This window comes from Aspergillus eucalypticola (assembly GCF_003184535.1).
Source record: "Aspergillus eucalypticola CBS 122712 chromosome Unknown BO83scaffold_35, whole genome shotgun sequence".
Lineage (NCBI taxonomy): Eukaryota > Fungi > Ascomycota > Eurotiomycetes > Eurotiales > Aspergillaceae > Aspergillus > Aspergillus eucalypticola.
Genome location: NW_020290309.1, coordinates 27,369 through 53,965, shown reverse-complemented (window position 1 = coordinate 53,965; position 26,597 = coordinate 27,369). Strand labels below are relative to the sequence as shown.

At 51.2% G+C, this 26,597-nt stretch overlaps 9 protein-coding genes across 9 annotated transcripts; 3 read left to right on the top strand and 6 right to left on the bottom strand.

The window, feature by feature from the left end:
- The first annotated feature begins 238 nt into the window (after window positions 1-238).
- Window positions 239-1,166, top strand: BO83DRAFT_370408 (acyl-CoA thioesterase). The gene is made up of 2 exons (XM_025529897.1): window positions 239-332; window positions 394-1,166. The coding sequence occupies exons 1-2, from the start codon at window positions 256-258 to the stop codon at window positions 890-892; spliced, it is 576 nt and encodes a 191-aa protein (XP_025383259.1). The 5' UTR covers window positions 239-255; the 3' UTR covers window positions 893-1,166.
- Window positions 1,167-1,867: 701 nt separating this feature from the next.
- BO83DRAFT_323785 (uncharacterized protein) lies at window positions 1,868-2,362 on the bottom strand (the record flags this gene model as incomplete). The annotated part of the gene is made up of 1 exon (XM_025527952.1): window positions 1,868-2,362. One exon carries the CDS (start codon window positions 2,360-2,362, stop codon window positions 1,868-1,870), a length of 495 nt encoding a protein of 164 aa, XP_025383258.1.
- Window positions 2,363-4,916: 2,554 nt separating this feature from the next.
- On the bottom strand, window positions 4,917-6,852 carry BO83DRAFT_323747 (IlvD/Edd family dehydratase; the record flags this gene model as incomplete). The annotated part of the gene is made up of 3 exons (XM_025527950.1): window positions 4,917-6,132; window positions 6,189-6,343; window positions 6,409-6,852. The coding sequence occupies 3 exons, from the start codon at window positions 6,850-6,852 to the stop codon at window positions 4,917-4,919; spliced, it is 1,815 nt and encodes a 604-aa protein (XP_025383257.1).
- Window positions 6,853-10,548: 3,696 nt separating this feature from the next.
- BO83DRAFT_154390 (uncharacterized protein) lies at window positions 10,549-10,944 on the bottom strand. The gene has a single exon (XM_025526261.1). The coding sequence runs from the start codon at window positions 10,840-10,842 to the stop codon at window positions 10,609-10,611; it is 234 nt and encodes a 77-aa protein (XP_025383256.1). The 5' UTR covers window positions 10,843-10,944; the 3' UTR covers window positions 10,549-10,608.
- On the bottom strand, window positions 10,599-12,841 carry BO83DRAFT_347471 (putative DnaJ domain protein (Mas5)). Its single transcript, XM_025528816.1, has 6 exons — window positions 12,671-12,841; window positions 12,562-12,588; window positions 12,411-12,469; window positions 11,891-12,344; window positions 11,658-11,835; window positions 10,599-11,603 (listed from the first exon to the last, which is right to left on the bottom strand). Coding segments are annotated over exons 1-6 (1,275 nt in total). The 5' UTR covers window positions 12,672-12,841; the 3' UTR covers window positions 10,599-11,047.
- Window positions 12,842-13,044: 203 nt separating this feature from the next.
- BO83DRAFT_382451 (glutamate--tRNA ligase MSE1) lies at window positions 13,045-15,328 on the top strand. The gene is made up of 8 exons (XM_025532229.1): window positions 13,045-13,358; window positions 13,435-13,507; window positions 13,577-13,614; window positions 13,670-14,083; window positions 14,139-14,396; window positions 14,454-14,620; window positions 14,654-14,656; window positions 14,693-15,328. Exons 1-8 carry the CDS (start codon window positions 13,071-13,073, stop codon window positions 15,276-15,278), a joined length of 1,827 nt encoding a protein of 608 aa, XP_025383254.1. The 5' UTR covers window positions 13,045-13,070; the 3' UTR covers window positions 15,279-15,328.
- Window positions 15,329-16,085: 757 nt separating this feature from the next.
- BO83DRAFT_154367 (putative microtubule associated protein (Ase1)) lies at window positions 16,086-18,824 on the bottom strand. Its single transcript, XM_025526260.1, has 4 exons — window positions 18,588-18,824; window positions 18,484-18,536; window positions 18,213-18,427; window positions 16,086-18,162 (listed from the first exon to the last, which is right to left on the bottom strand). Exons 1-4 carry the CDS (start codon window positions 18,702-18,704, stop codon window positions 16,217-16,219), a joined length of 2,331 nt encoding a protein of 776 aa, XP_025383253.1. The 5' UTR covers window positions 18,705-18,824; the 3' UTR covers window positions 16,086-16,216.
- Window positions 18,825-19,295: 471 nt separating this feature from the next.
- On the top strand, window positions 19,296-20,626 carry BO83DRAFT_347465 (Mov34/MPN/PAD-1 family protein). Its single transcript, XM_025528815.1, has 2 exons — window positions 19,296-19,471; window positions 19,535-20,626. Exons 1-2 carry the CDS (start codon window positions 19,447-19,449, stop codon window positions 20,527-20,529), a joined length of 1,020 nt encoding a protein of 339 aa, XP_025383252.1. The 5' UTR covers window positions 19,296-19,446; the 3' UTR covers window positions 20,530-20,626.
- Window positions 20,627-21,791: 1,165 nt separating this feature from the next.
- On the bottom strand, window positions 21,792-26,112 carry BO83DRAFT_382448 (putative cell division control protein Cdc25). Its single transcript, XM_025532228.1, has 3 exons — window positions 22,702-26,112; window positions 22,422-22,638; window positions 21,792-22,349 (listed from the first exon to the last, which is right to left on the bottom strand). The coding sequence occupies exons 1-3, from the start codon at window positions 25,891-25,893 to the stop codon at window positions 22,015-22,017; spliced, it is 3,744 nt and encodes a 1,247-aa protein (XP_025383251.1). The 5' UTR covers window positions 25,894-26,112; the 3' UTR covers window positions 21,792-22,014.
- Between the last annotated feature and the right edge of the window lie 485 nt (window positions 26,113-26,597).

Here is a 26,597-nt window from a genome sequence, read left to right as displayed (position 1 = left end):
GAGCAGAATCCCGCCAGGGGTGACCGCCCAAAGAACGGCCCTCGGGTGACCCGATCCTCCCACCCCGTGGGCACTCTCACCCCAGTTACTGTTACTCAGTCAGGGCGGCGGCTTTATGCCTCGGCTCAACTCGGTAGCTCCAACCTACCCATCCCCATCCCCTCAATCTACCATATAGACAACATTAAACTTCACCAACATTTTCTCAACACCAACAACCACTCCACCTATACACACACACAAACCCACCGTAAAATGTCCACCTCAATAGCGCACAAAAAGCGCCGTCTCCGAAGCGACTACATCTACCACCAAACGCACCGAACAAGATGGTGAGCCACCACCACCCTCCCCCACCCCATCCATCCATCACCTCTAACAGATAAAATCCAGGTTCGACAACGACATGTACGCCCACCTCAACAACACAGTCTACGCCATGCTCTTCGACAGCATAATAAACACGTATTTAATCACGCACTGCGGGATGGATCCCTTCACGCACAACAACCCCACGCTCACTACACCTGACCCCTCCTCCACCACCACCACCACCTCCTCATCTACACCACCTAAATTCAAAAGCAGCCAAGTCGGGATAATGGTCTCCTCCTACTGCGACTACTTCTCCTCCGTCTCATTCCCAGATATACTAGACCTGGGGCTGCGGGTCACGAAGCTGGGGAATAGCAGCGTGACGTATGAAGTCGGGGTGTTTAAGGAGGGAGAGGAAGAAGTCAAGGTTGTTGGGGGGTATACGCATGTGTTTGTGGCGAGGGAGACGATGAGGCCGACGAGGGAGGGGATGGAGGTGGGTGTTAGGAGGGGGTTGGAGAGGTTGGTTGTGAGCGATACTGCTGTTGGCGGTGGTGGGAAGGGGGCGAAGTTGTAGGTAGGTAGGTAGGTACTAAGTAGGGTTTTGAGGGAATGGTGGTGAGACATGTTCTGTTCCTGGTGAATGGGATGGATATTTGGTCTGGGATTTTGTATATAGTTGATAGGAGGGGGTGCGGTTATACTGAGTGTTATATTAAGTGTCCTGGTGGCATTTATTGGCTGTTTAATGTTGTGGATGTGGATGTGGATGTCTTATGTATCAGATGGCTGGTGTAGAGGTAGATTGGACTACTGGGAGGAGCAGGTAAATGTCATCCATAGGACCACGGCAATCCCGATTTGATTCCGACTCACATGTGAAAAAGTGCAGTAGAGTACTTATTACAGTAAGTAAAGGAAGAAGACTTCTGCGACGATACATCTCATGCAGCTGTCATGTCGATCCCATCCATACCCGGACTTGCATGCGCTAAACTTTCCCACAATGTCTACCCGAGTACATCTCTCAATTTTGAGCTTCAAGTGATCCATGACAAATACGTTCATACTAAAAAACTAAGTATGTAGTGCGTAAAAATAGACTGTCCTTTGCTCCATTGTGCGGTTCGCTGAATGATCAGTCACCCGAAATATAACAAATACAGAAGATGTGAAATGAATAAGAAGACGACAAGCCAAACCCCCATGCGCTCTATCGCAATGTCTATCCGATCTTCTATGACCTTGACCCGAACGCCATTGTCGCTTTGTAAACAAGGTCACTGCAGAAAAGCAGATTCATCCCAGCATTACAGGCTCATGTGTGAATGTCATCATAAAAAAGTAGCAAAGGCAAACAAGAAAAAAAAAAGGAAGCAAATAAGAAAGACACCTCGCTTAAACGCTATCCCATATAGCAATCAATCAGTCGTGTGCAAGCGCATTCGACCACCGCATGTTCTGTAGAATCCAGCTGCAGATAGCATCACGATGGTCAAGCAAATGTGTTGACAGCAAAAGAAGTTCTCGGTTTGTTCCCACTCGAGAAGGGTCAAGTCATCTTGTTCGGCAAAATGCTAGCCCGGGACACATTCGAGCTTTCGGGGAACAGCACCCGGCGCAGGGTCCTCGACTCTGCATCATAGTGCCATTTCTGGTAAGGACCGGGAATGAATTTGCCCTTGGCATCCCATCCGGCCACCCAGGTGTATCCATCATCAAGGAGGAAGAACATGAATTTTTCTGGCTTGGCGCCTTCGTGGATTTCCACGGTGTGCCAGCGGCAACGCTCCTCCATTTCGTGTTCAAAGATGTAACGGTGAAGGATCCGGCAATAGACAAGCGGGACAGGCACTTTCTCATCGCTGTCATTGCCGTCTTTGTAGACAAGATGCCATCCCCGACCGGGGATGTACTTGTAGATGCCAGGAACGGGACTATCCCAATGTTCCTCTTTGTGGATAGAACCTTGGATGCGTTCTCCACGCTGAAACCAGTAGGTCGGGCAGAACACGTTCCGCAAACAGAGAAAGAGGTTGGGAGCCATGGTAATGAGAATCAATGAGGCTGCTTTTTTTCAGGATGACACGATGTCGAGAGAGATTTTGTGAAAACTTCAAATGTGTAAAAAGAAGATCGAGAAAACGCTCGCTTGCTGATGAACAGAATATCAAAGAAATAACGAGTTGCGAGTTGCAACGACGGGTTATAAGTCGACGTACATCTTAAACAAACAAGTAGTATAACCTGAAAGTAGAAGATGAAGGAAGAAAAGAGGATGTTAGGCAACAATCAATAAAGGCTGATTGTGCCCCCAAGTGCTTTATGAAGGAAAAAAAATTCGTCGAGACTGCCTCCGATAAGATGGCTCAAGTCCAGGGGAAGGCAAGAGCGAGATGCACGACACGCTGAAACGATGCGGTGTGTGCGATTGTATGTATATGTAGACGTGCCTGGCGACAGTCTAGGCCCGGCCCAAAGTTGAATGGAGGGTCAGATTTCTTTTTCTTCGCGAAGCCTGAAGGAAGAAAAATCTGAATTGAGACGGGCTTTATTTATTGGAATTGGGACTGATCGACAGGACCAGGAGACCTGGGAAGCTGGGAAGAGGGGCCGCGAGACAGCTAAAGCAACAGACGCAGCAGTAGAAGCAGCGGGACGGTGTGGACAGCTCTTTCTTTAAGATCGCTTCTTAGGACCGCATGGTGGCAAGCTCGCATCTGACTGGACAGAAGGGAACAAGGAGCATGGGTGTCCGTCAAAGGAGACGTATGCAGGAATTGAGGGAAGGGAGAGAGCGAGAGAGCAATAGGACAAATGACGAGCACCGGATTGGTTTAAAAAGAGGCAGGAAATTCGAGATGGTGCGCGCCTCTGGGGCGGTCTGAGGTCAGAGTAAGTCAGACAGACGGACCTAAGAATTGTGGGTGTGGAAACTGGAAAAGTGTGGAAAATTTTTCTTGATGTCACGGGCTAGACCACACTGAGAAGGCGCCCGTCATCCCAAACGGTAGCGTGGGCAACTGAACTTGCAACTGGATCCGTTCCGTGGCTTTAATCACCCTAATCACCCTAATCCCGCCCTAAATCAATGGAATCTTTGCCCTGCAACAGGAAACTTTGACGCGGGAAACCCGAGCCCCACGGGATCCACCCTCGGGCGATATTTTAACTTTTCCCTTCTGTCTTTTTCCGCCATCCAGGCCCGTATTTTGATATCCCGATCCTGGATATTGTTGCTTCCGAGCTGCGAGGTGTGTTGCTTTGATGCATAGACTGTATCATTCCAATCAGCTGTCGAAAAATTGAGAGAGATGAAAAAGAGAATTCGAGTACGAACGTGAGCATCACGGATCACATCATCCACTAGATTCAGTTGCCTAAAATTACTTCACCTCCGGGCTGCGGTGGCTGTGCCTATGGCGCACACTACTCCATGGGGTGACTCAAGTCCTTACTTGGTGGCCTCCATCACGACCACCACCCCCTATCAAGTCACCCGGGGCATCGCGTAGTGAACATTTCACTTTGGGGGTTCGAGACCTCTATCACGATATCACCCGATCTTGGCTCTCATTTTCGGGCTGGTCTCGATCCTTCCTCGGCTGAAATTTGACTTTCTATCCCTTTCTTCGGCTGCAGTACTGAGGGTAGTAGCATAGTTGTTATTGTTGGTGTCGCACACCATGTGGCTAATATGCCTTAACGAGCTAGTCTGGCTGCGATCGCCAAAACATGATATCACTAGCGCCGTTCTCCTATCAAATCTTTTAGCAGATGAACAACACTGAGGTTCAAAAAAGAAATAATCACCGCATTAGCTAGCTTGGCCGAGCCAAGCTACATTCTTAGGATCAAATCACAGAAGCCAGGATTATCACGGCCTTGCCGTGTTGTTCATGCAGGCGTGCAGTCATTCCAAGGTTCCTTGTTCTGCAATTCACCACTGGGCCACAACAAGTGTTTCTGAGGGTTGCTCAGGCCCCTGTGCTATCAAGCGCATTATGGCGGTGTCAAGACCGGCACTGTTTAGGGGGGGTGAGAGGTAGACGGGAGTGAGTCAACAGAGGCTCACGGACGGATGTCGCACAGATCGCACGTCTTCCGCTCTTTCCCAGGCACGAAAAGAAGACGGAACAGTCCAAAGGAGGGGCTGAGAATCCCGTGATTGAGCAGTGGCCAGATGGCCTGGAGCTTAGCTTCACATTCCTTCAAAGCTTCCTCCATACTCTGTGCTCCATGTGCCATCCCATGCGTCAAAACTTCACCTAATACGTACCCTTGCGGAGATGCTATCTCGCATATACTCTCTTCCCAAATTTAGCTTTCACTAGCTCATTAGCTTTTAAGCTCATACAGCTCTATTGGCCCGGCGGTGTATCCTCCGGACTAAGGTCTGATCGGGTACTGAATGCCTACTAATCGCGTTTCCTATAGTGGGTATTGAGCTGTTTCCACAACATGATATCATCAAGCAACAAGCCTGCCTGATGAACTGTGTTTTGTTGCGCGCACGCGCCACCCCATCAAGCGGCTGGTGGGTCAAAGAAGTGATGGTTTTTTTCATTATTCAGATTAATCCATAACAAAATAGTCATTATTCAGTGATTGTGCCTGGGCTCCGGGTATCGCTGCGCCAGCCGTTGGTATTTGACTGCCTCTCGGAGAACCATTCCTTCGTTCAGCTGGGACGTTTCCTTGCGGAATAACTCCTGCCATGGGGTCTGGCTTTCCGGCATATTGTAACCCCCACTTGCTTCGAGCTCCTGCTTTCGCTTCTTTAATTCGTCCGCAGAGACAAGGATGTCTACCCGCCGCTGGTTAAGGTCCACTCGAAGCCGGTCTCCATCCCGAAGGACTGCAAGGTTACCACCCGCTGCTGCCTCAGGACTAGCGTTCAAGATAGATGGAGATCCTGAAGTTCCCGACTGCCGTCCATCACCAATGCATGGAAGCGACTTGACCCCCTCTCGCAGCAGCCTTCCCGGAGGGTGCATGTTGACCACCTCAGCTGCACCGGGATAGCCCAGTGGACCAGCCCCGCGCATCACCAGGATACTTGTGTCAGTGATGGGGGTGGAGGGGTCCTCTAACCGACGATGGTAATCCTCCGGTCCATCAAAAACTACCACAGACCCCTCGAATGCATTTGGATCTGCGGGATTCTCTAGGAATTTTTGCCTGAACGGCTCAGAGATGACGCATGTTTTCATAATGGCCGAGTCAAACAGGGTGCCGGTCAAGTGAAGGAAGCCAGCATCCTTGAGAAGAGGGTCGTCATAAGCTCTGATCATCCGCCGGTTCCAGGTATGTTTCCCACGGACGTTTTGTGCTACAGTGTGGCCATTGCACGTCACAGCATCTGCATTCAACTTGCCCGCATCCAGCAGCTCCGCCATAATAGCCGGCAACCCTCCTGCTCGGTAATACTCCTCCCCTAGCAGCTCCCCCGCCGGCTGCATATTTAGCAAGAGCGGGATGTGGAACCCGATGCGGTCCCAGTCATCTAGCGAAAGATCCACCCCAATATGCTTCGCGATGGCGTTAATATGAATGGGAGCATTCGTACTGCCGCCAATCGCGGTGTTGGCAGCAATGACATTCTCGAAAGCCTCTCTGGTCATGATGTCACTTGGCTTGCGATCAGAGTGCACCATCTCTACGATCTGTAATCCGGTCTCATAGGCACATTGGGCTCGTTCACGGTAGGGAGCTGGAATGGCAGCTGACCCAGGCAGGGCCATGCCAAGGGCTTCTGCAAGCGCATTCATGGTAGATGCCGTACCCATCGTATTGCAATGTCCTGCTGACGGTGCACTAATGCCAAGCGTTAGTCCAAGCCAGGAAAGCGTGTCCAGAATTTCGTGACGTACCCGCGGGAGATGTAATCTACAAATTCCTCCGTGGTGATCTGTCCTGCAGCATGCATCTCTCTGCCTTTCCAGACCACCATTCCCGAACCAGCCAGTTCATCCTTCACATAACCATTAAGCATGGGACCGACGTTGAGACATATAGCAGGGATGTTCTGGGAATCCGAGTCAGTTGGGCAGCTGTGGAAGAATAAGATGCAAGTCTTGCAGAACAACGTACGACTGTGGCAGCAGCCATCAGGCATGCCGGGGTGGTCTTGTCGCACCCGGTGAGGAGGACCACCCCATCCAAAAAGTAGCCATGAAGGATCTCAACAAGGCCAAGATAAGAAAGGTTCCGATCGATACAAGCGGTGGGCCGTCGGCTAGTCTCTTGAATGGGGTGGGTGGGGAACTCAAAGGCGATTCCGCCAGCAGTTCTGATACCCTCTCGGACCCTTTTGGCAAGCTCTAGGTGATGACGGTTGCACGGTGCCAGATCGGATCCGGTTTGAGCTATTCCGATAATAGGCTTGCCAGACATCAGCTCCTCCCTAGTAACACCATAGTTGAGGTATCTTTCAATGTACAAGGCCATCATTCCTGGGTCGCCTTCGCACTGAAACCACTTGGTGGACCGCAGCTTGCGTCCGGCTTTCGGTGTGCTACTTGACGAACTCTTCATGGATGCAAGAGTCTTTTCAAGTTCTATGGTTTTCTTCCGGAGAGCGAGCAGCTCGGTTTCACAGTCTTCAATATTAACCACTCCTTTGCTGCCACTGCCGCTGCAAGAGCAGCCCTCGCATGAAGCCTGTGACTGGCACGACATGTTGGATGATGGTCCGTTGTCTGTCGACAAGCACTTCACTAGCTATATGGCTATTCAAAGTCACTATGACGGTGGAAGCAGGGTTGCAAAATGAAGACCGCTGCTTTTGACGCCTTGACACCGAGAAGGTTACCCCGGGATTAGGAATGCGGTGCGCCGGTGCCGAGTTAATCGGCGGAGAATGTCCGAGTCAGATTAGCCGCGTACCGAAAGGGACATCAAAAGAGAGCGGAAGAAAAAGCGAAAAAAAATGTTAGAATACCACTCGGAAACAATCTGGAATGGAAACTCAGGCACAGTGGGAAAGCTGACAATTAAATAGCTGCAAACAGGCTGGAGGTGTGATGGGACCCTGTACCAATGTTTCGGAAATCAGCCTTGGATCGCGTGGCTCTCGGCTCGGGTTGGTTTAGTTGGTTGGTTGAGGTGATGGAGATGGAGCCCGTGGGAGGTGTGTACCCCACGCTATATCCATGGGGGCGTGGAGGGGCCTGGAGAAAGAGCATGGGGGTTACAATTCTTCTTTCGGTATCCATGCATTATTTATTCCCTCATCCCGACTTGTGTTGAACCAGCCCGGGTTTGCAACGCCGTCAAAACTTCGATGCCAGCACCTGTGGTGTTGTGCAGCTTACAATGCACGGCATCATAGGTAGTGTTGGATCGGGTTAGGAAACTCTGTTTCCCGCACTTATGAGTCGGAAATACCGTAGACAAAGTTTGATGCTATCCTTATAACTCACAAACAAATAGAGAAGGATTCCCAAGCTGTGAAAAACAATTGGCAAAAGACTTGCCAGTTGACGACCTATCTAACACTTGGGCACTGCGAAAAGGTCACTCACTGGTGACATCGGCTCTGACTATCTACCACTTCCTTGCAAAGTAAAGATATAATCTTATCTAGCAATTAGAAACAAACAGAAATATTCAGCAATACAATAGTTGGGCTGGCAGATTCAGTAATTTACTTGTTTCACGTGTGATCCTAACATGCTCTGCTCACAAGGAAATCAAAAATTGGTTTGCCAGTTGACGAAACTATTTGGACTGGCCGCTTATATTTGATGGGGTGCGCAAGTGGCCAGTGTGGGCAACCCGCAAAATGCAACCAACCAATGGAAGAGCCATATTTCTGCAGAACTTAGACAGCAGCCAATCAGAAGTGAAACTGGGAACAAGGCCACGGTCATGCTATAGTAATTTGGAGTAAAGGATCTCATACCTACATGTTAAGCTTTCTGATACTGAATTATTTCTATTCATGATTCAAAATACTACTCAGGATAGTGAAAGTACTTTAGAACTAGAAATATCCGAGAACTAAGGACGGCAACAGCCGGGGGAGATATGTTCAAGAAACAGAAGCTAGTAAGTTACTTAGTACCGACAAGGTCAGCAGACAAAAGCTGAGAGGCTTACAGGAAAGAACCGGATTAGTGGTATGATAGTATCAGGAGAAGATGAAGGGGAGGGAAGGAACTTGCCGGATAGGTACTGTAATCAGCTACTGAAATATATGAAGTAGCCTGACTCCCCTGATGTAGAGCTCTCTTTCTCTGCTCGAGGATTGAAAGTCTTTGATGAATACACATAGCATTCAAGCATGCATCAGTCACCACCACAACATAACATCACAGGCAGTAAGATGCATTCATGCAATCTGGTGTGAGACCGCCTCTGCCACGTGATAAAGACAAGCGATATATACCCAGTGATCCACATGTTCTGTGCTTTTATCAACTTCACATACAGCACAACGGTGATGTATGTTACGCTTGAGAATTTGGATACAATTCCAGATCAATCGCGAACTTACCACCCCGAAGTGATACTTGAACTATCAAAGCTAAGCTAACAGCTCAAAACTTGGGAAACTCTGACTGTCCATAAGGATGAGAGTGGCATTCGAAGCGAAATGTGATTTATTCAGGCCTCATGCCTCACAAAATCGGCAAAAACCTGGCGACTTTGAGCTTGGCTGGCTTGCACAGGAGATATCTTAATTCACCATATACTGACGCAAGATGATTCAGCATTGGTCCCAAATCATTCTTGGATATGTCTTCCACGAGATGCCACATCGTGTCATCCTATTTACCATTGAAGAAGTCTGTGGATATCACCTAAACGCTTTAGACTTTGAGATAAGTGAAAGTGCTTTACAAAAACTTCACAATCTCGATATATTACATGGAGATATCAACAGGGACAACATATTCATCACCGACAATGGAGCAAAATCCATTGACTTTGAAAATCTCTGTGTCAGCTCAAATCCTAAACTTGCCTGAACTTGTTATCCAAAACACCAAGTTCATGCTACTGGCGAGGCTGGCCACCATTCACACTCACCAATGGCATAATCCAATAGCTAGCTGTTGCTGCCTCAAAGCTTGGTTGCCTAGGATCAGAGAATGGGACAATGACTATGTTATTGCGGACACATCGGTTCATTCGCTGGTTCTCAGGCCTATTCCATTCGGAGGGCTTCAGCTTTGAATGCTGAGACCATTCAATTAAGCACCTTGTACAGCCAATAATGAGGGTATATACACGTTAAGTCACTGATAGCCCTGGACGTTTTCCACTCGCATACTATTGAAAGGAAACCCAGCCTTCCTAATCAACGACTCTGCACATCGATCTACTCTTGAATTACGTACATCCATTGAGGGCTTCTACTTGGGCGCATATCCAACACGTGAAATCGCTTCTATTATAACGCTATTGATTTATTTTCCCATACCACGAACCATGCCTCAACGGGGGGTGCCATAGAACGCGGAGAGTCATTTGAGACAATAATAACGAAGCTTGAATCTGCTAAATTAGCAGGCGACACCAAGTTCAGTGATCTATATCCTGACACCAGTGGTTGGTCCGCTGGGGATTTTCTTACCAGATGTCTCCAAACGGTGGTGGACATTAACACTCAGAATGTGGACGGCATTTTTTACAGACGCTCCTTCTCGACAAAGCAGAAACAAAAATGATTTGGGCTATTATTCGACTTGTTCCGAAATGATTTTGCCAAGGCCCGCATAAGCAAAGGTATCAAACTACTCAATCTTGATGAGTCTACTGCAAGCTACATACGTTTGTACACAGTATCGAATTCGCTATTTTTGCGCCCACAGCCTGAATAACGAATCTGTCAAGCGCCCTGAACACGCAAAAAAGGGGCACCTCAGGTGTCCTTCCGGACGATGGGGGTACCGGGAAGCCAAGAAAGTCGCTCATAAGTGCCGGCCTTGTCTGTATAACGGCTGGTTCAAACCGAGCAAGGTAGCCAACAAAACTCTTATACAGCTTTTATAAAGCTAAAAGTCGCATGTTATTTAAGGGGCTGCGGTCATCCGAAGAGTACGTGTTGGATGTTTGGTATGTGTCGACAGTTTCGTGTAGAGAGAGGGAGTGTAGTGAGTGCGAGACCAAATACTTCTGCACATTGATGATACCCACCATCCTCTAAAGCACCTACAATAATTCTAGAACATCAAGAAAACAATATATCCTGCCAAGTCAGTAAGATGTAAAAGTACTAGGCTAGTCAATACCTTGTCGATAAGACAGAGTAGGCAGAACTATATCCAGGTATTGACGGTCCTTTTATGTTCCTTCCAACAAAGTCAGTCCCTCGACATGCCATGACATGCTCCTGGATATGTATGCGTCAGCATGTCCACCGATGTCTTTCTCCGTAGTCACAAAATCGTAGGCGCATCGGTGGTTCATTGGCTGATAGGAGTCATGACTCAGATTAAGAAGCTCTCTGCACAAGGTCATTTGTCTACATTGGACGGCACCAAGAGTTGCACACTCAACAATCATCATTCCCATCATAAAACTATATTTGTCTCATCGATCAATCCATAAAAGTTGACCCGAAACGCCCACGATGCGAGAGGGGAGCTGATCCAGAAGCAGCCAACGAGTCTATCATCATGAGGTGAACAAGCAGAGAGGTATAATGTCCTTGAAAAGGACAAAAACAAAAGAAGGAGCAGAGGCAAAACAGATACAGAGAAAGCATAAGCATGCCAAGAGTCTACTGCGTCGCACACTGAGCAGTTGTCTCACCCTCATCGTCATCCTCCCAGGCAGAACCCCCTTCGGGGTCATGCGCCCCAAAGTCATCTAGGTTGCCCTTGGGGTCGAATTCCACCTCGTCCACGGTGTCAGCCTGAATGGGGGGTTCCGGCTTGGGCAACAGTTCCTTGAGCTGCTCCAGAACAGCAGGGCTGGGCTTCCATTGCCCGTCGGGGAACTTAATGTTGACGACCAGGTACAGGTCGCCGCGAGCATCGCTGCGCTTGATGGGCATACCCTCACCAGGAACCTTCAGGACCTGGCCCGGGTAAAGAACCTCACCGGGGGTCTTGGGGTGCTGGATTTCGATTCCGCGACCGTCAAGGTGCTTGACCACCACCCGGGAGAAGCCCGTCAGGGCCTCGGCCAGCGTAACATCGATTGTTGCTGTCAGGTCGGCAGCAGCCCTTCGGAAAGTCTCATGCTCCTCTTCCACGATGTGGAAAACGATATCTCCAGGTTCCTGACCCGGCACCTGGTCGGCCTCGCCCTCGAGGATGATCTTGTCTCCTTCCCTAACACAGAGTTAGTTATTACACTACAGACAGTGCTACATATAGCAGACTCACCTCGCCCCGCGAGGGATGTAGATCTCCAGCATCTTCTTGGCCTCGGTGGTCTTCTTGCCCTTGCACTTCTTGCACTTATCCTTGTCGACAAAGTAGTCACCCGCTCCGTTACAGGTAGGGCAGGGCACCATAGCCGGAGACAGGAACTGACCCATCGGGCGCAAAATTTGCTTGTAACCTGAGCACATTAGCCCGAAATTCTGCACAGCAAGTTCCAAAGTGTATAAACCTACCTTCACCATCGCAAGTGGAGCACTTCCTGGCCGTCGCCCTCTCCTTACCACCCTTGCCCTGACAATGAGAGCAAATCACGTTCTTCGTACTAGCAAACTTGACTGTCTTGCCCTTGTACAGATCCTCCAGGCGAACCTCATACTTCTGCTCCTCATCCGGGCTCTTGCGCGGCTTACGCGCATGCGGTCCACCGGGCATGCCGCCCATGCCGCCCATACCTCCCATACCTCCCATACCACCGAACATCTGCGCAAGAATATCATCCAGATCAGGGCCCGCGCCCATACCCGGTTCACCGGAGCCGTTGAAAGCGCCCATTCCGTGGGTATCATAGATTTCACGCTTTTCTTCGTCGTAGAGGATGTCGTAGGCTTCCTGCACGGCCTTGAATCGAACCTCTGCTTCTTCTCTTTCGGCTTCGGGGACTTTGTCGGGGTGGTTTGCTAGGGCGGCCTATAAGATAAAAGGATATATTAGACTGTGCTTGGACACTGCGACCGATATAGAGAAGCTGCATACCTTGCGATAAGCCTTCCGGACGTCATCCTTGCTGGCACTCTTGTCAATGCCCAAGACCTCTATGATCCATCACATTATAATTAGTCGCTGGTGCTAGTGTAGGCTTTTCGCATTTTTTTAAGCAAAGAATAAGAGTAGACAATATATATACCATAGAGGTCAACGTCCGCTTTCGACACTAAACCAGACCAAATCAGTCAGCATACTGGAACCTCAAGCTAGTAATGTCTGATTTTTTAGGCGATAGCGGGAACACATACTGATAGTAGGAAGTAGAGAGTAAGATCCCCAACGAACACGAGCGACGAATAAAGGGTATCAACGAGAACAGTATAAACAACAAGCAAAATTAAAAAAGAGCAAAGTCTAAAGCCAGCAAAGCCGTGTGTTCCTGGCGACCAAGTAAATAGAGGGGGAGAGAGAAAAGAGAGAGAGCGGCTGAGGCAGTGAAAGTAAAAAGGCAAAGCAATCGCGATAAAAGCACCGCCCGATAATTATTTATTGCCGCCCGATATCCACCAATCACATCACTTTTAATTGCGTTTTCCGCCTTTTCTGTCGGGATTTATCTTTCTTTCTCCGCCATTGATTTTCCCCAGCTTCAGCGCATCTTCTATAGCATTACCATCGGCATTCTTAAGATCCGTCCTGTCACTCGCGATGCTGAGGCGCCCAACAACCCCGACCGTCTGGGCCCGTCGTCCTTGGGTCTGCACTCAATGCCGAGCCCGGTATTCCTCCATCGCGCCGGCATCGAATCTCCGCGCCGGCAATAACAATACGATCAACAAGAAGACCAAGTTGCCTGACTTACCGGCGAGGACTCGATTCGCACCGTCTCCGACCGGTTATCTTCATTTGGGATCTTTGCGGACGGCCCTGTTCAATTACCTTTTGGCGAAGCGCACCGGGGGACAGTTCTTGCTGCGCATTGAGGATACGGATCAGGTGCGGTGATTAGCTGGCCAAACAGCTGCGGATCAACGTTGGAAGGAGGTAGGGCTAATTGAGGGATTGGCTACAGAAACGTACAATTCCGGATGCTGAGCAGAGGCTTTATGATGACCTTCGGTGGGCTGGATTGCATTGGGATGAAGGTGCGGAGACAATTCGCGTGGAACGGATCTAGGCTAGTTAGATGGCTAACGGATGATTGCTCTCTACAGGTCCGGTCGTCGGTGGTCCGTACGGTCCCTACAGACAGGTATGATAGAAGGACACATGCTCATATTAGATTCAGTTACTGAGAGAATCTCCAGTCCGAACGAACCTCCATCTACCGCTCCCACGCGCAGGAATTGATCGAGAACGGCCACGCCTACCGCTGCTTCTGCTCCGCCGATCGATTGGACGCTTTCGCCAGACATCGCAGCCAAGCTGGACTGCCGGCCGGTTACGATAGGAAATGCGGGGAGGTCTCAGCGGAGGAGTCGGAAGAGAGAGCGGCCAAGGGCGAAGCGCATGTCGTTCGACTGAAGGTGGAGGGATACCCAATGTTCAATGATCTAGTGTACGGAAAGACAGGTCAGAACCGCTCGCCGAACAAGTTGGATCTGATCGAGCGTGTCTATGATGATCCTATCTTGATCAAATCCGACGGACACCCGACCTATCATCTGGCGAACGTGGTGGATGATCATCTCATGAAGATCACCCATGTCATTCGAGGAACGGTAAGCTGCGATGGAAGAGATACCAAAGACGATGCGCAAGCTGACACTATCGCAGGAATGGATGCCCTCGACCCCCATGCACGTCGCGCTCTACAACGCCTTCAAGTGGACGCCTCCCCAGTTCGGTCACGTACCTCTGCTCGTAGACAAGTCAGGACAGAAGCTCAGCAAGCGCAATGCGGATATCGATCTCAGCTTCTTCAAAGACACCCAGGGCATTTTCGCTGCCACTCTCGTGAACTTTGCCGCTCTCCTGGGCTGGTCGCACACCCAGAAATCGGACATCTTCAACCTTGAAGAGCTAGAGCAACTCGTTCGTTCCTCTACCTCTCCCTTCACTCATTCACTCAAACCCACTAACACCCAACAGTTCAACCTCAAAATCACCCGCGGCAACACCGTCGTGGCCTTCGAAAAGCTCTGGTTCCTCCAGAAAGCGCACGCCCAACGCTTCGCCTCCACCGACGCCCCCGAGTTCACTGAGATGGTGACCAAGGTCTCCGAAGAAGTCGAGAAGACCTACCCAGCGGCGCAACTGTACGTCCCCCTCCCTTACCCTATACATACATCCACGAAACAAAACAACTAACCACTTACTCACCCACAGCACCCCCTCCTCCAATCCCGCTCCCTACAAACCTACATCGCCCCTCTCCTCCGCGCCGACGCCAAATCCTACACCAACGCCACCGACTTCACAACCCGCAACTCAACCTTCTTCACCCAATCCCTCACCCGACCCCCCTACACCCCCTCCTCCACGACGACCACAATCCCCTTAACCTCCCTCCACACCGCCAGCTTCGCACTCACCCTCGTGCCGCCCGCACACTGGACACTCGAAACCCACCGCGCAAACATAACCGCCTACGACGGCACCAGCCCGGACCCTGAAGGCGCAACCCTCACTCCCGAAGAATCCACCAAGGCGCAAAAAGCCGCCGACAAGGCATTCAAGAAGGAACTGTATCACTATCTTCGCTGGGCGTTGTCGGCTGGTGCACCGGGTCCTGGAATTCCAGAGACGATGGCTATCTTGGGGAGAGAGGAGACGGTAAGGAGAGTACAGGAGGCGAAGGAGTTGACGAAGCATTTGGTGCCTGGGCCGACGAGACGGGTTAAGCAGGGGGTGGAGAGTTTGGGTGAGGATCGGTCTTGGATGGGGTCGTTGGCTCCTTCTTCTGAGTCTTCTTAGGGGGGATTATAGAAGTGTGAGATGGATGGATGGATGGTGTTGTGTTTGTATGTATGAAGTGTATAATAAGTGTAGAATAGGATTACTACTAGAACCATGTTACAGCTTTATATTTCATCTATCATACTATCCTACAGCTCGATCTTATCTTCAAGTAGGCAAAAGTAAGTAGAAAAGTGAAATAAATACTATCCATTGCTAGGACATGAAACCATAAAACTTAGCGGCTAAAGCATAACACAAACCGCGCTGATATCACAACAGAAATAGAGGTAAAAGCATGCCAGGGACTTAATACACGCGTCCATAGAAGACAAAAAGAAGAAAAAGATTCAGAGAGCCACACCAAGAGAAGAGAAGATTCAAAGTCGGTAATCGAGTAATCGAACGAATTATCATAAAAAAGAAAAGGAGGGAGGAGTCGCAGGAGGAACACCAACCCCCGTCTATCCCAGTCCGGGTAGAGGTAAATTATTCAAACATAGAGCAAAAAAGGCATGATACAAAACGACGCCTGGTTCCGTAGTCCTTTGTTTCTTTTTGACATCAGGGAACGACATGCTGCATTCGGTCGCGGGTTGTCGGGCCCTGCCTATCACGCAGTGAGTGGCAGAGTGGTAGAAGTAAGTGGGACGCAAAAGGAATCCAAGGTTGAGCGTCCAGATAAGCCAGAACATAACGCACGTGGTATAATTCCGAATTTTAACAGAAGAAATTAAGATGGTTGGTTAGCTAAGCGCAATTGCGCAAGCCGTTGTTGACGCCGTAAAAAGCTCAACGATTATGGCGCGTGTTGGGATAGGGGATAGTGACAGAAAGAGGGCTTCAGGGTCGTTCGTGAAATCGTCAACGTCGAGTCGTCTCGTTATCACGTTCTTTCAGAGACCCCTGAAGGTCTCGAGTAGGGTCATTAGGTCAACGAAAGGCTATCGGAGGCTTCAATACGGCTCCAGGTCGTCCGTCCACTCGGCGTCGCTGACTCGAACCATGTTCCCCATCTGGGAAGCTGGCTCATCTGGGCTTACGCTTCGAATGCCTTTGGCTTTCTTGCCTGCAAGGGAGCGGTTCTGGTTCTCCTCAGGATCGGCCAGTCGCTTCCCATGTGCAGCACGAAGCTTTGCATAGTACACGTCGCTAGCGTCTGCTTCGGATTCCGAACCGTCATCGAAAGTCTCCCAGTTCTCTGACCCGGATACTGCGGTCTGCACCGTGGAGTTCGAGACTTGTCTCGGCGCTGGCGGTGGGGGCATTTGCTGCAAATATGGGTTTGGCTTGGGGTAGCCTTGCATAGAGGAGCTCAAGGACAGGGACGAAGCTGAAGAGTGGGATGATTGGGAAAATCCAGTGGAGCGTTGAGAGAACGCGGAAGAGCTGACAAAAGAGCGTTGATTACGATCATCATACACATCCTCTGGGCTGACTGGTCGCACGAATGAATTCGACAAGGCACTGGCAGATCGGGGTGGCTCAAAGAGGTATGCCGCTCGATCTTCCCTCGACTCACCTCCGGTCAATGCCCGCATCCTCGGCGGTGGTGCACGAGGCGCCGGCATCTTACCGTTCACGGTGCTAGACGAATATGTGCCTGGACCACCCCGGCGCGGGGAGTTGTTTCCATGCGGCATATTGCCCAAGGGAACACGAGCTGGAATCTTCGAGGGTGACTTGGCTCCTGCCCTACCAGCAGCAGGTCCAATGGTGTTGTATTTTGTTGTTGGGTGGGCAGTAGGTGTCTTGGAAGCCGAGCGCGGCGGCAAAGGTCCTCGCATGGCACTACCAGGCCGGGAACTCATGACACTAGCCGGACGAGGAGGTTGTGCTGGGGTGGGACGCTTTGCACTGGTAGGTCCAGGAGTCTTGGAGCGCGGAGGAGGCTTTGCAACAACTGGGGTGAGTTCGTCGAGGTACCGTTCTCCATGGACGAGGAATGGCCGGCCATACTCATCCTCCCACCTCTCCAGCTCTTTGCGCAAATCAGCTTCTACCTTGGGCAGCTCCTTGGCAATCCTCTTTCTCATCTTCTCTTCTCTTAGCAGCTTTCCGGGGTCACGTCTCTCGCCCTTGTTTCCGCGAGCCATAAGACGGGATGCGTCCTGACTTGAAACAGCCAGTGCCTCACGCTCTGATAGGAGGCTCTTATGCTTCTCAATTAGTTGCAGAGTCGGGGCGCGCTGTTCCTTCAAGGTCTCTAGTCGCGCGATTTCAGCTTCGTGCGCCTCTAGCAGTGCATCGCTGCAAACATCAGAAAAGGCAGGCGTAAAGTCAAGCATCTCTTCTTCCGAGAAGTAAAGGCTATCCCAAAGCTCTTGAAGTCGACACCGAGCATCTTCCACGAACAAGTGCAGGTTCTGTCTCTTCAGCTCATTTAGGCGACTCAACTCGTCCTCGAACTCATTGATCGTCCTAAGTCCGCAGCCACGGTTCGCATTCATGAAAGCCTTTCTGTCGGCGTCTTCGACTCCGAAACGTTCCCACAGCGCTTCAACGGCGTTCTTGAGGTCCGTCAGTTTGCGCTCACGGCCTTTCTTCTCGCCCAGGAGCTTCTCGCGCTTGGCCATCAAATTGGCTAGATCCGACTCATGTAGACCTAACTGTTCTGGCGATTCGCGATAATATTTGACGATGTTGGTATCTGTCTGGACCTGAGGCGTTCCGAGCTCAGCCCAGAGCTTGATAATCTCTTCCGATGTGGACTGAACAAACTCCAGACGGCGATGGTACTCTTCGTAAACGCGGGTGAATTCGCTGTCTAGCGCAGTGACGTAGGATGGCGAGAGATCGAAGCTGGGTGATATGGTTGAACCAGGAGCTGTCGGGGGGAGCTCAATGGCGATGAAGGTGGGTTCCAGGTGTGACGCATACGACTCAAGAGCCTCGACAAGTTCTATGGCCAGTCAACAATTGCGCGCCTTCTGGCGCTCAGGATTAACTTACTCCTGACTTGCTCGAAGCGCTCCTTGTGTAGTTTGCTCAGAGCGTTGTGCTCTTCCCGGAGGAAGCTGAGGCAGCGATTCAGTGGGTAGCTGATGCGCAGTTCGTTGTGGTCAAGCTGGTATTGTCCGTTTGCTTTTTCATCCACTAGGGACTTCTCCATATGCTGGATTGCCTCAATGAGGTTCTGTGCCTCTTCCTCCATATCTTTTTTCTCACTGTACAAGATCAGCCCTAGTACGTAACAGCATTGCAATGTACGCGAGGCGCATACTTATCCACAAGTTTGAGGTGGTTGTTTAGCGTTTCAGACAACGCGCTGAAAAGCTGCTTCACAGTTAGTTGCGAGGGGTGCTGAGAATATCAGAAACAACCGACCTCTGCTTCTCTGGACTCGCGCTCATGGTTGGGAACGCCGATGTCATCAAAGATGCCATGCAATTGGGTGACGATGTTATTGACCTGAGTGGTCAAGTAGCTTGTATCGACGGCCATGGTGTTATGTTTGTTTCCCACGCCCAAGCCAGGGGGGTTGTTGTTGTGTTGTGGAGCCGATTGGCCTGAATGAGAATGTTTGAGTGCGCGATCGAAGACAAACTCGTCTTTAAAGGGCGGGGCTCAGCGTCATGTACGCTCGGGGGGCGGCGATGCGCCTAGAGAGATTAGATGGAGGAGCTGCGAGTTATCCAAACAGGCAGGATGAACAACGCGAGACTGCGATTGACAGCGAAGCGCCTCACGGGAAGATGAGTGGCATCTGCGAGGACAAGGGACGACCCGCCAGATTTATGACCAGCTCCAGGGGATGCAGGAATATGCAAGGGTGACTAGGATGGAGGGGATGGAGACAGGCAGCGGTGGATGGAGTAAGAAAGACAATAACAATAATCTGGGCTTCTTTCTCCCTTTGGGGATTCTGCAGCCGCAATCCCGATCTGCTCGCCGCCTTTGTTGCTCTGTTTCCCGCCGCTTTCAGCTGCTACTTCGTCGGCCCGGTAACCGCTGACTCAGCGCCGATCTCCGCCGCGATCTGCCGGGAAGTTACTCACCGCCCGGAGTCACCTCATTCCATCTATCTACTATCTACATTATCCAGATCTCAGTAACTATCTACTCCACTTCACTCTTTCATCCCAAGAGATCATCTCTATTCCTACTTTCAGCCAAATTACCCCGTGATAATACTCACACCTTCCCCTTACTACCCCCAATCTCACCTTCTCCCCGACCATCCACCATGCAGGCTGCCCAGCAGTCCTGGGGTACGTCCATCCGCATCCCCACCCCCCACTCCATCTCACCTCACTCTAACCCCAACACCACAGAATTCGAGAATGCTGTCACCCTCATAGACCCCCACCGCGACGCACTCTACCAATACGATGAAGAAACCCACAAAGCGCTCAGTGCTCAGCGCCCGTGGTCCAAAGACCCGCACTACTTCAAATCGATCCGAATCTCGGCCGTCGCACTGCTGAAGATGGTAATGCACGCGCGGTCAGGGGGCTCCCTCGAAGTAATGGGTCTCATGCAAGGCTACATCCTCCCCGAAACCTTCGTGGTAACCGATGCCTTCCGCCTGCCCGTCGAGGGAACCGAAACGCGAGTCAACGCGCAAGACGAAGCCAACGAATACATGGTCTCATACCTACAATCATGCCGGGACGCAGGACGGATGGAGAACGCAGTGGGCTGGTACCACAGTCACCCCGGGTACGGATGCTGGTTATCTGGTATCGACGTAACGACGCAGGATATGCAGCAGCTCGGAGGACCGTTTGTGGCGGTGGTGGTTGATCCGGAGAGGACGATTTCGGCAGGGAAGGTGGACATTGGGGCGTTCAGGACGTTTCCGAAGGATTACACCCCGCCGAAGGGGGAGGGGAGTGGTGCTGGAGGCGGGGAGGATGAGTATCAGACGGTGCCGTTGAACAAAGCGGAGGATTTCGGGGCGCATGCGTCGCATTATTATTCGCTGGAGGTCTCGGTGTTTAAGAGCGCATTGGATACAGAGATCCTGTCGTTGCTGTGGAATAAGTATTGGGTTGCGACGTTGAGTCAGAGTCCGTTGTTTACGACGAGGGACTATGGGAGCAAGCAGATGGTGGATTTGAGTCAGAAGATTAAGCGGGCGACGAGGGGCGTGGAGAGTAGTGCTTCGCGGGGAAATCTGGCGCAGGTTAAGGATCCGCAGTTGGAGAGAGTGGCCAGGGATGGGCAGCGGATTGTGTCCGAGGAGGTGAAGGGGTTGTTGGCGGCAGAGGTGAAGATGAAGCTGTTTCAAAATATTGGCGAGGGCCATAAATCGGAGACATCATGAGCTTGTGCTCGACTATTGTTGTTATGAGAGGCTCGTGGAGGTTCATTTGAGAACATTTCTACTATGAATGACGAGATGACTTAATGGATACATTTACTGCTTTTGTTTATGGTCTACTCAGTAACACTTCAAGCTATTTGTTTGTCATTGTATGGGTCGTAATACGTCTCGTTGCTGCGATTCCTGTACACTGATTACCATTGGTAGATATGTAATATGTGCTTGAATATGTACTAACACACTGCAGCAGGTGTATATGTTCAAATAAGAACAGGTCAGCACAAGGGAACGACAAGAGGGGGTAATCATGAATGAAAATGCCCAAAGCAAAGACCAATCCGTCAATAGTAGCCTGCGTCGTGAGAATTCATCAACCGAACCGTAAACAAGCCTCTTTATAAGATCACAATCAACACCAGGTGAGAGACCACGAAAGCAAAGAGAATTTGTACAGAAGGGTAAAGGGACCCGAGCCATTGTACAGAGGTGATATGTTCGACACAATATGTAAAGTATCGGGCAAAGAAGCCGAAAAGATATGGTGACCGTCAAGGTGGACTAGAAGACAAAAGAAATGGCAGTCGTATCGATACGAGATTGGAGTTGGTCGGGGAAAGATAAAGCGGAAATGGTGTCCGGCTATCAAAGGAAATGATGAAAAAGGAACGACGGGGAAGAGGTTGACCAGGAGTCTAGGCCGATATCGTAGGAGTCGCTGTAGACATCCCTGCATGTTTATGCCAGCACTGATAAAGATCCTGCGCTGCTTTTCTTTAGTCTAATGGGCCATTCTTGGGCAGCATTCCTTTAAAGAAAAGACTAAGATGTCCACTGGACTGATGACGAGCGCTGAAAGTGACAGGATATCCAGGAACTTCTTTCGGACTCAAGGTGACAGAAGGGTTTGCCCGAGCTTCTTGTGCAACGGCTGCCACAGTAGTCGATCAGGGAGATGGCGATCGTCCAGGCGAAGCCAAGAATCAGAGTGGGAATGTCGCATAGTGTCCAGGCGAATTGCATGATTGGCCAGGTGAGGGCAGACAGAGAGATAAGGGAGAAACCCGTCGGAAGGGAGGTTCGGATCATGGATTTGGCGGCTCGTGGGACCAGCCCCCTGAGAAATAAAGTTGCATGGCGTAGCTGGAGTGAATTGCGATTGCGCCATCGGACGTCGTTCAAGCATTGTGATAGGTGGTCGTTCGGTATCTGGCCGAGTGAATAGCAGGTCGACCGGGGTGGTGATAAGGAGCCCCGGCGGAGAAGCGAGAATCGAGGCGAGGCGAGCACTACAGGAAACCCGATTCTGACAACAGTCTACGTGTGGGGGAGATAGTAGGTTAGTCTTCACTCAAGCATCAAGACGTCTTCCAGAGCTCAATATTTCTTGACAAACGACCGTGTCGCCTAGGGAGATCAACCACTGGACGACAGGAACAGAAGAGGGAGGGGGAAAGGGGATAGAAAAAAGCAGAACAAGCGACCTGATCAGCGCGTCGACACTACCATGCTCGCGAGAGTCAAGGCGCTCATGTCTCTACTGGTTTTGGCATACCTCGCAATTTTTTCGTCCTCCCGCTCTCTGGGTTCAACTTCCAAACTCCGATCGTACATGTCGTGCACATCGCCTGCGTTCTGAAGGTTGCTGAGGATGTAGTCCTGCAATTCAGGGACAGGCTGAAGAAGATATGGGACGTTCTGGTACTGTTGAATATCGCGGATGACTTCTGCGGTTTTGGCGCGCTTGTTGAAATTGATCAGCTCCGACGGAGTGAGAGACGGAATACCATCTTCAATGAAGGTCAGATCCGTCAAGTAGACACCTAAGCAGCTCCGTTAGTCTCGAACAATAGCATAATACCTACAAGGGTCAGGGGCCTGCAGCGAGTGCATACCAAAGAAGGGGATACAAGGCGGATTAGCCAAATGCAGAGTCTCCCGATATTCACCAAAGTTCTTGGTGCTGGCCATGAGTCGGCGCATCTGTTCGAGAACGGTGGACGTGCGCCCGCTGACCTGAGCCCATGTGCGTCCCAGTCGATGAATAGGAGCCGTTCCAAGTGCAGAGATGATCGATGTCAGTGTGGAGTAGTTGTTTAGAGCGCGGCATTTCTAGTAAGCATCAGCATCTACCCTTAGTAGAGGAACAAGAGGGGGCAAAGGAATGGCACGTACATCTGCGACGTTAACAAAGTGTTTGATGACAACTACACGCTTCTTAACGTCCGATTGATTGAGAATCATCTCCGCGACCCAGTTCGTCAGCTGGTTGGAATGAAGAATCAGCGCCTTCACGTTCGAAGCAGGCTCCGGTTCGTCGGGGCCGACTTTCTTCTGCCAGGTCTTGTTCAAGCACTCCGTCGGCCGAATCTTTGAGTAGAGACGCGATTCGATAATAGTGAGCTGTCGGGCGAACTCTGTAGCGTCAATATCCAGGAACTTCAGCTTTTTCATGTTCTTCGGAATGATCGGCGTTGGTGCGGCAGTAGCCTGCGTGGGAACGAGACGCTTGACGGTGTTATCTTGTCCCCGAAGGCGTTGTTCTATGACGGCCAACAGCTGCGGTGATCCGGGAGTCTTCGTAGTAGCGATAGAATCCTTGGTGAACGCATGAACATGTTGAAGGAGCGCCATGTGCGGTTCATCATTGGGTTCCATCCAAAAATTCTCGAACCAACTCTTCAGGATATTAACCACACGGAAACGAATGGGTTTCTGCTTTCTGTCGATCCACATTTGCATCTCGTCGTTGTTGAGACCGGGCGGGGGTTGGATATTGAATCGTTCGGTAACCATCGCGAAGAGTTCTTCTGCAGATGTGAATGAGCGGTAGGTCAAGAGGAAGGTGTTGTTGAAGGAAGCATCAAGCTTGTCATGGCGAGTCAATTGTTCCACTAAGCCTGCCAGTGTTCCACATTTCAAATTCAGGGTGTCATTCTTGGTATCGTAAAACACTTCACCTTCGTGATCTGTTTTCAAGAACCAGGGCGTTTCTTCCGGCTCGCGGACCGGTTCTCGCATTGCAGGCTCCCGTGGGATTGCAGCCGGAGGGGCCTGTCCAAAGAATCGCTGCGCCTTGTCCATGTTGCGTCGCACCTTCTCTGACGCGCCTTCAACCGAGTAAGAAGAGGGAATACCGATGGACTCGGTGGCGACTCCAGCTTGGGACTCTGACCTGCTGTGAATGGCCTTTAGCCCCGCATTCTCCCCACCCAGGCGACTTTCCGCGCGGAAAGCAGAAGGCTCAGGCACCTGTTCGAGGAGCAGTGAAAGGGAGAAGCCAATCTGAGAAACATAGTTCTCGAGCTGCCGGTGAACGCCACGCACGGCATTCAATCGATCTTCAAGCGAGTCGCCGCGCAGTTCCGCCCATTCATCGCCCAGTGGTGCCGCAACGGCTTGACAGCTGAGCACAAAATCGGCAATGGCATCGTAGGTTCTCTGCTTTTGCAAGCTGAAATCAACCAGCTGTGGATTCTGGAAGCTCGTCCCCAATGGTGCTAGGTTGATAGATTCAACTGCAGACATCCACGGGCGAAATTGCTCAACGACCTTGATCGCAGCAAGTGAAACAGCATTGGCAATCTCTTCGTGCTCTCTAATGGTAACAATCTTCTTCTGGTTGAGTGTTAGTCGCTCTTCCAGCCGACGGATGCTGCCAACAAAGGATCTTCTGAGAACATCGATGTGGTCTATAAGGGCCGCATCCAGGGTCACTGATGGCTCCGCCCGCGAATCATTTGCGTCGTGATCCAAAAAGGAGGTCGGGCCCGAGTCACTCAGAGAGACGCCGTTATTCTGCCAGCAGCCACCAGAAAAGCTGCCCACGACGAATCCAGGAACGATGCGATGGATGGTCTCGCCACGCTGTTGTCTTGCAACCTCGACGTAGCCGTAGACGCCCTGCATCACACCATCGGCCTCTTGCAAGCATTTATTGATGGAATCCGGTCCTGGCCAATCGGCGGCTGCAATGTGGGACGAGAGCACGAGCTTCGAAAACTTTGACATCATATCCCTGAAGTGGGGATACAGCGCCTTATTGGTGGAGATCACGGATGGATTGCCGGAGTGATTGTCGGTGGTGTCCGAGCCAGCGGCCAACAGCATGCGCAGATGGTCGGAGATATCTTCCGCTTTCCTCACATACTCAGAGCGGTCGCCGTTCAACAGCGTTTGCCGGTAGACCTCAACGGCATGGCGCATATTGTCAACAAGCAGAGGCCAGGTCAACTGAACAGAGAACCCGTCGTCAACGAAATGCGACGGAACTTCGGAGGAGATCGAAGGCCTGTGGATGTGGTCGGAAACGGAGTTGTTACTGCTCGTAGCAGAATCATAGAACTTGTGCGAAGTCAGGAGGGACTGATGCGAGCTTTTTCCGTCGTTGATGGACTTTGTCGCAGATGGTGGGTGCAGCGAATCCATGGACGTCGCGGGAGAAACCCCGTCCAAGTAGGACTGGCGTCTCCGAGACATGGAATCGCGAGATGTAAGCATCAAAGACTCGCCCTCCGCTTCCGAAGCTGAGCCGTCGTAATCATCTTCGTCCCGTTCGAACCCACGAGCCATCAACTCCGGTGGGGGTCGCGTTTGGTCGGGCACGAGGAAGTTGTTGCGGTCATAAGGGCCAGTCTCGTTGGCAGCGGGGTTTTCGAACGGAAGCTCCATGGTGCTGTAGCCGGTTAGGGTGTTGAAATAGAAGAGACGGCCATCAGGTGTCGCCTGTGGAATCCAGAAGGCTGCCTCCTCCTGCTCCTTGGGAGCCACCACGCCCTCGATCGGCAGAATAGGCTGCGAGTCGCGCGCATTGCCCGCCGAGTCAACCTCATCAGCGTCTTGCTCCTCCTCGTACTCCTCGCCAATGCCTGATTCCGCACTAACTTCCTCATTCTCATGGGTCTGCGGTGCTTGGTCTTCAAGCTCATCCAGGTCTGTTATCACAGTGCAGTAGTTACTGGGGAACCAGCCCCGCACACTATTGTCGATGACACCGTCCCACCAACCGGTCTCGAGCTGGTTCAATACCTGTATAATGTCGCCCCGGCGGAAACTGAGACTGGTGTGATCATCGGCATCGTAGTCATACATGGCCCGCACGAACAGCGCCGGAGGCGGTTCGGGGCTGGGCGTATAGCGCCCATCGGTGGTGAGCTTCATTGAAGCGATACGCCGAGTGGGCGATTGGTCGGCGGTGAGGGAGGACTGTTGGTAGGAGAGACTGTTCGCACGGCTCCGCGGGCCAGTGGTGGGGGTGGTGACTTGTTCGTCGGGGTACTCGAAAGCGGCCGTATAGGTGTTGGTCTTAGTCGCCAGCGCAGATCCGGTATCAACGGCCAATGGCTCTGCCACGCGGGAATCAAACATCGGGTATCACAACAGGTTGATAGTCCGAACAAAAGGGAAACGAAGATCGGCACACTAACGTCCCCGCAACGGATGGCTGGAGGAGCTCAACGAAAGGCGTTGTTCATGACTAGGAGGAAGGTAACCGAAGACGAGCGAGCGAGGCGGAGCGGCAGTAAACGGGAGGAGAGAGTCGAAGCGGTTGCAAAATTGGGTGCGGAGGTGATAGACAGATAGCGGCGGCAATGGTGGTGGTGGTGGTGGCAGGGAAGAGGATGAGTGAGATACGGGGGGGCAGAAAGTGGCAGGTGAGTGGGATACTAAGACACACTTGGGGTCTTGGAGTTAGGGGGGTAGTAAGTAAGTAACGGTGTCAGATCTGAGGTCAGAACACCATCTATCTTCGACACGAAAATCCCAAGGGGAATTCAACCTGACATCGAAGAAAAGAAAAAGAAAGGAGCAGCAAAAGAAAAGGAGAGTCGAAGCGACAGCAATCGCCAGGAGAGAGAGAGGGAGATTTAGGGAGGTTCCGACGATTGCCTTTGGGGGAGGTGGGCAGATTGGCATTATTGGTTTCTGGCTGGCGGTCGGGAATCCCAAGTCAGTCCAAGTGGAGTGACAATACCGCCCCGTACCATACCAGCCCGTTACCAGATACTGTCCAGACTTGGGAGTATTCCTGTTAATTTTACACTCTACTTACTATTACTGTTACTATGACT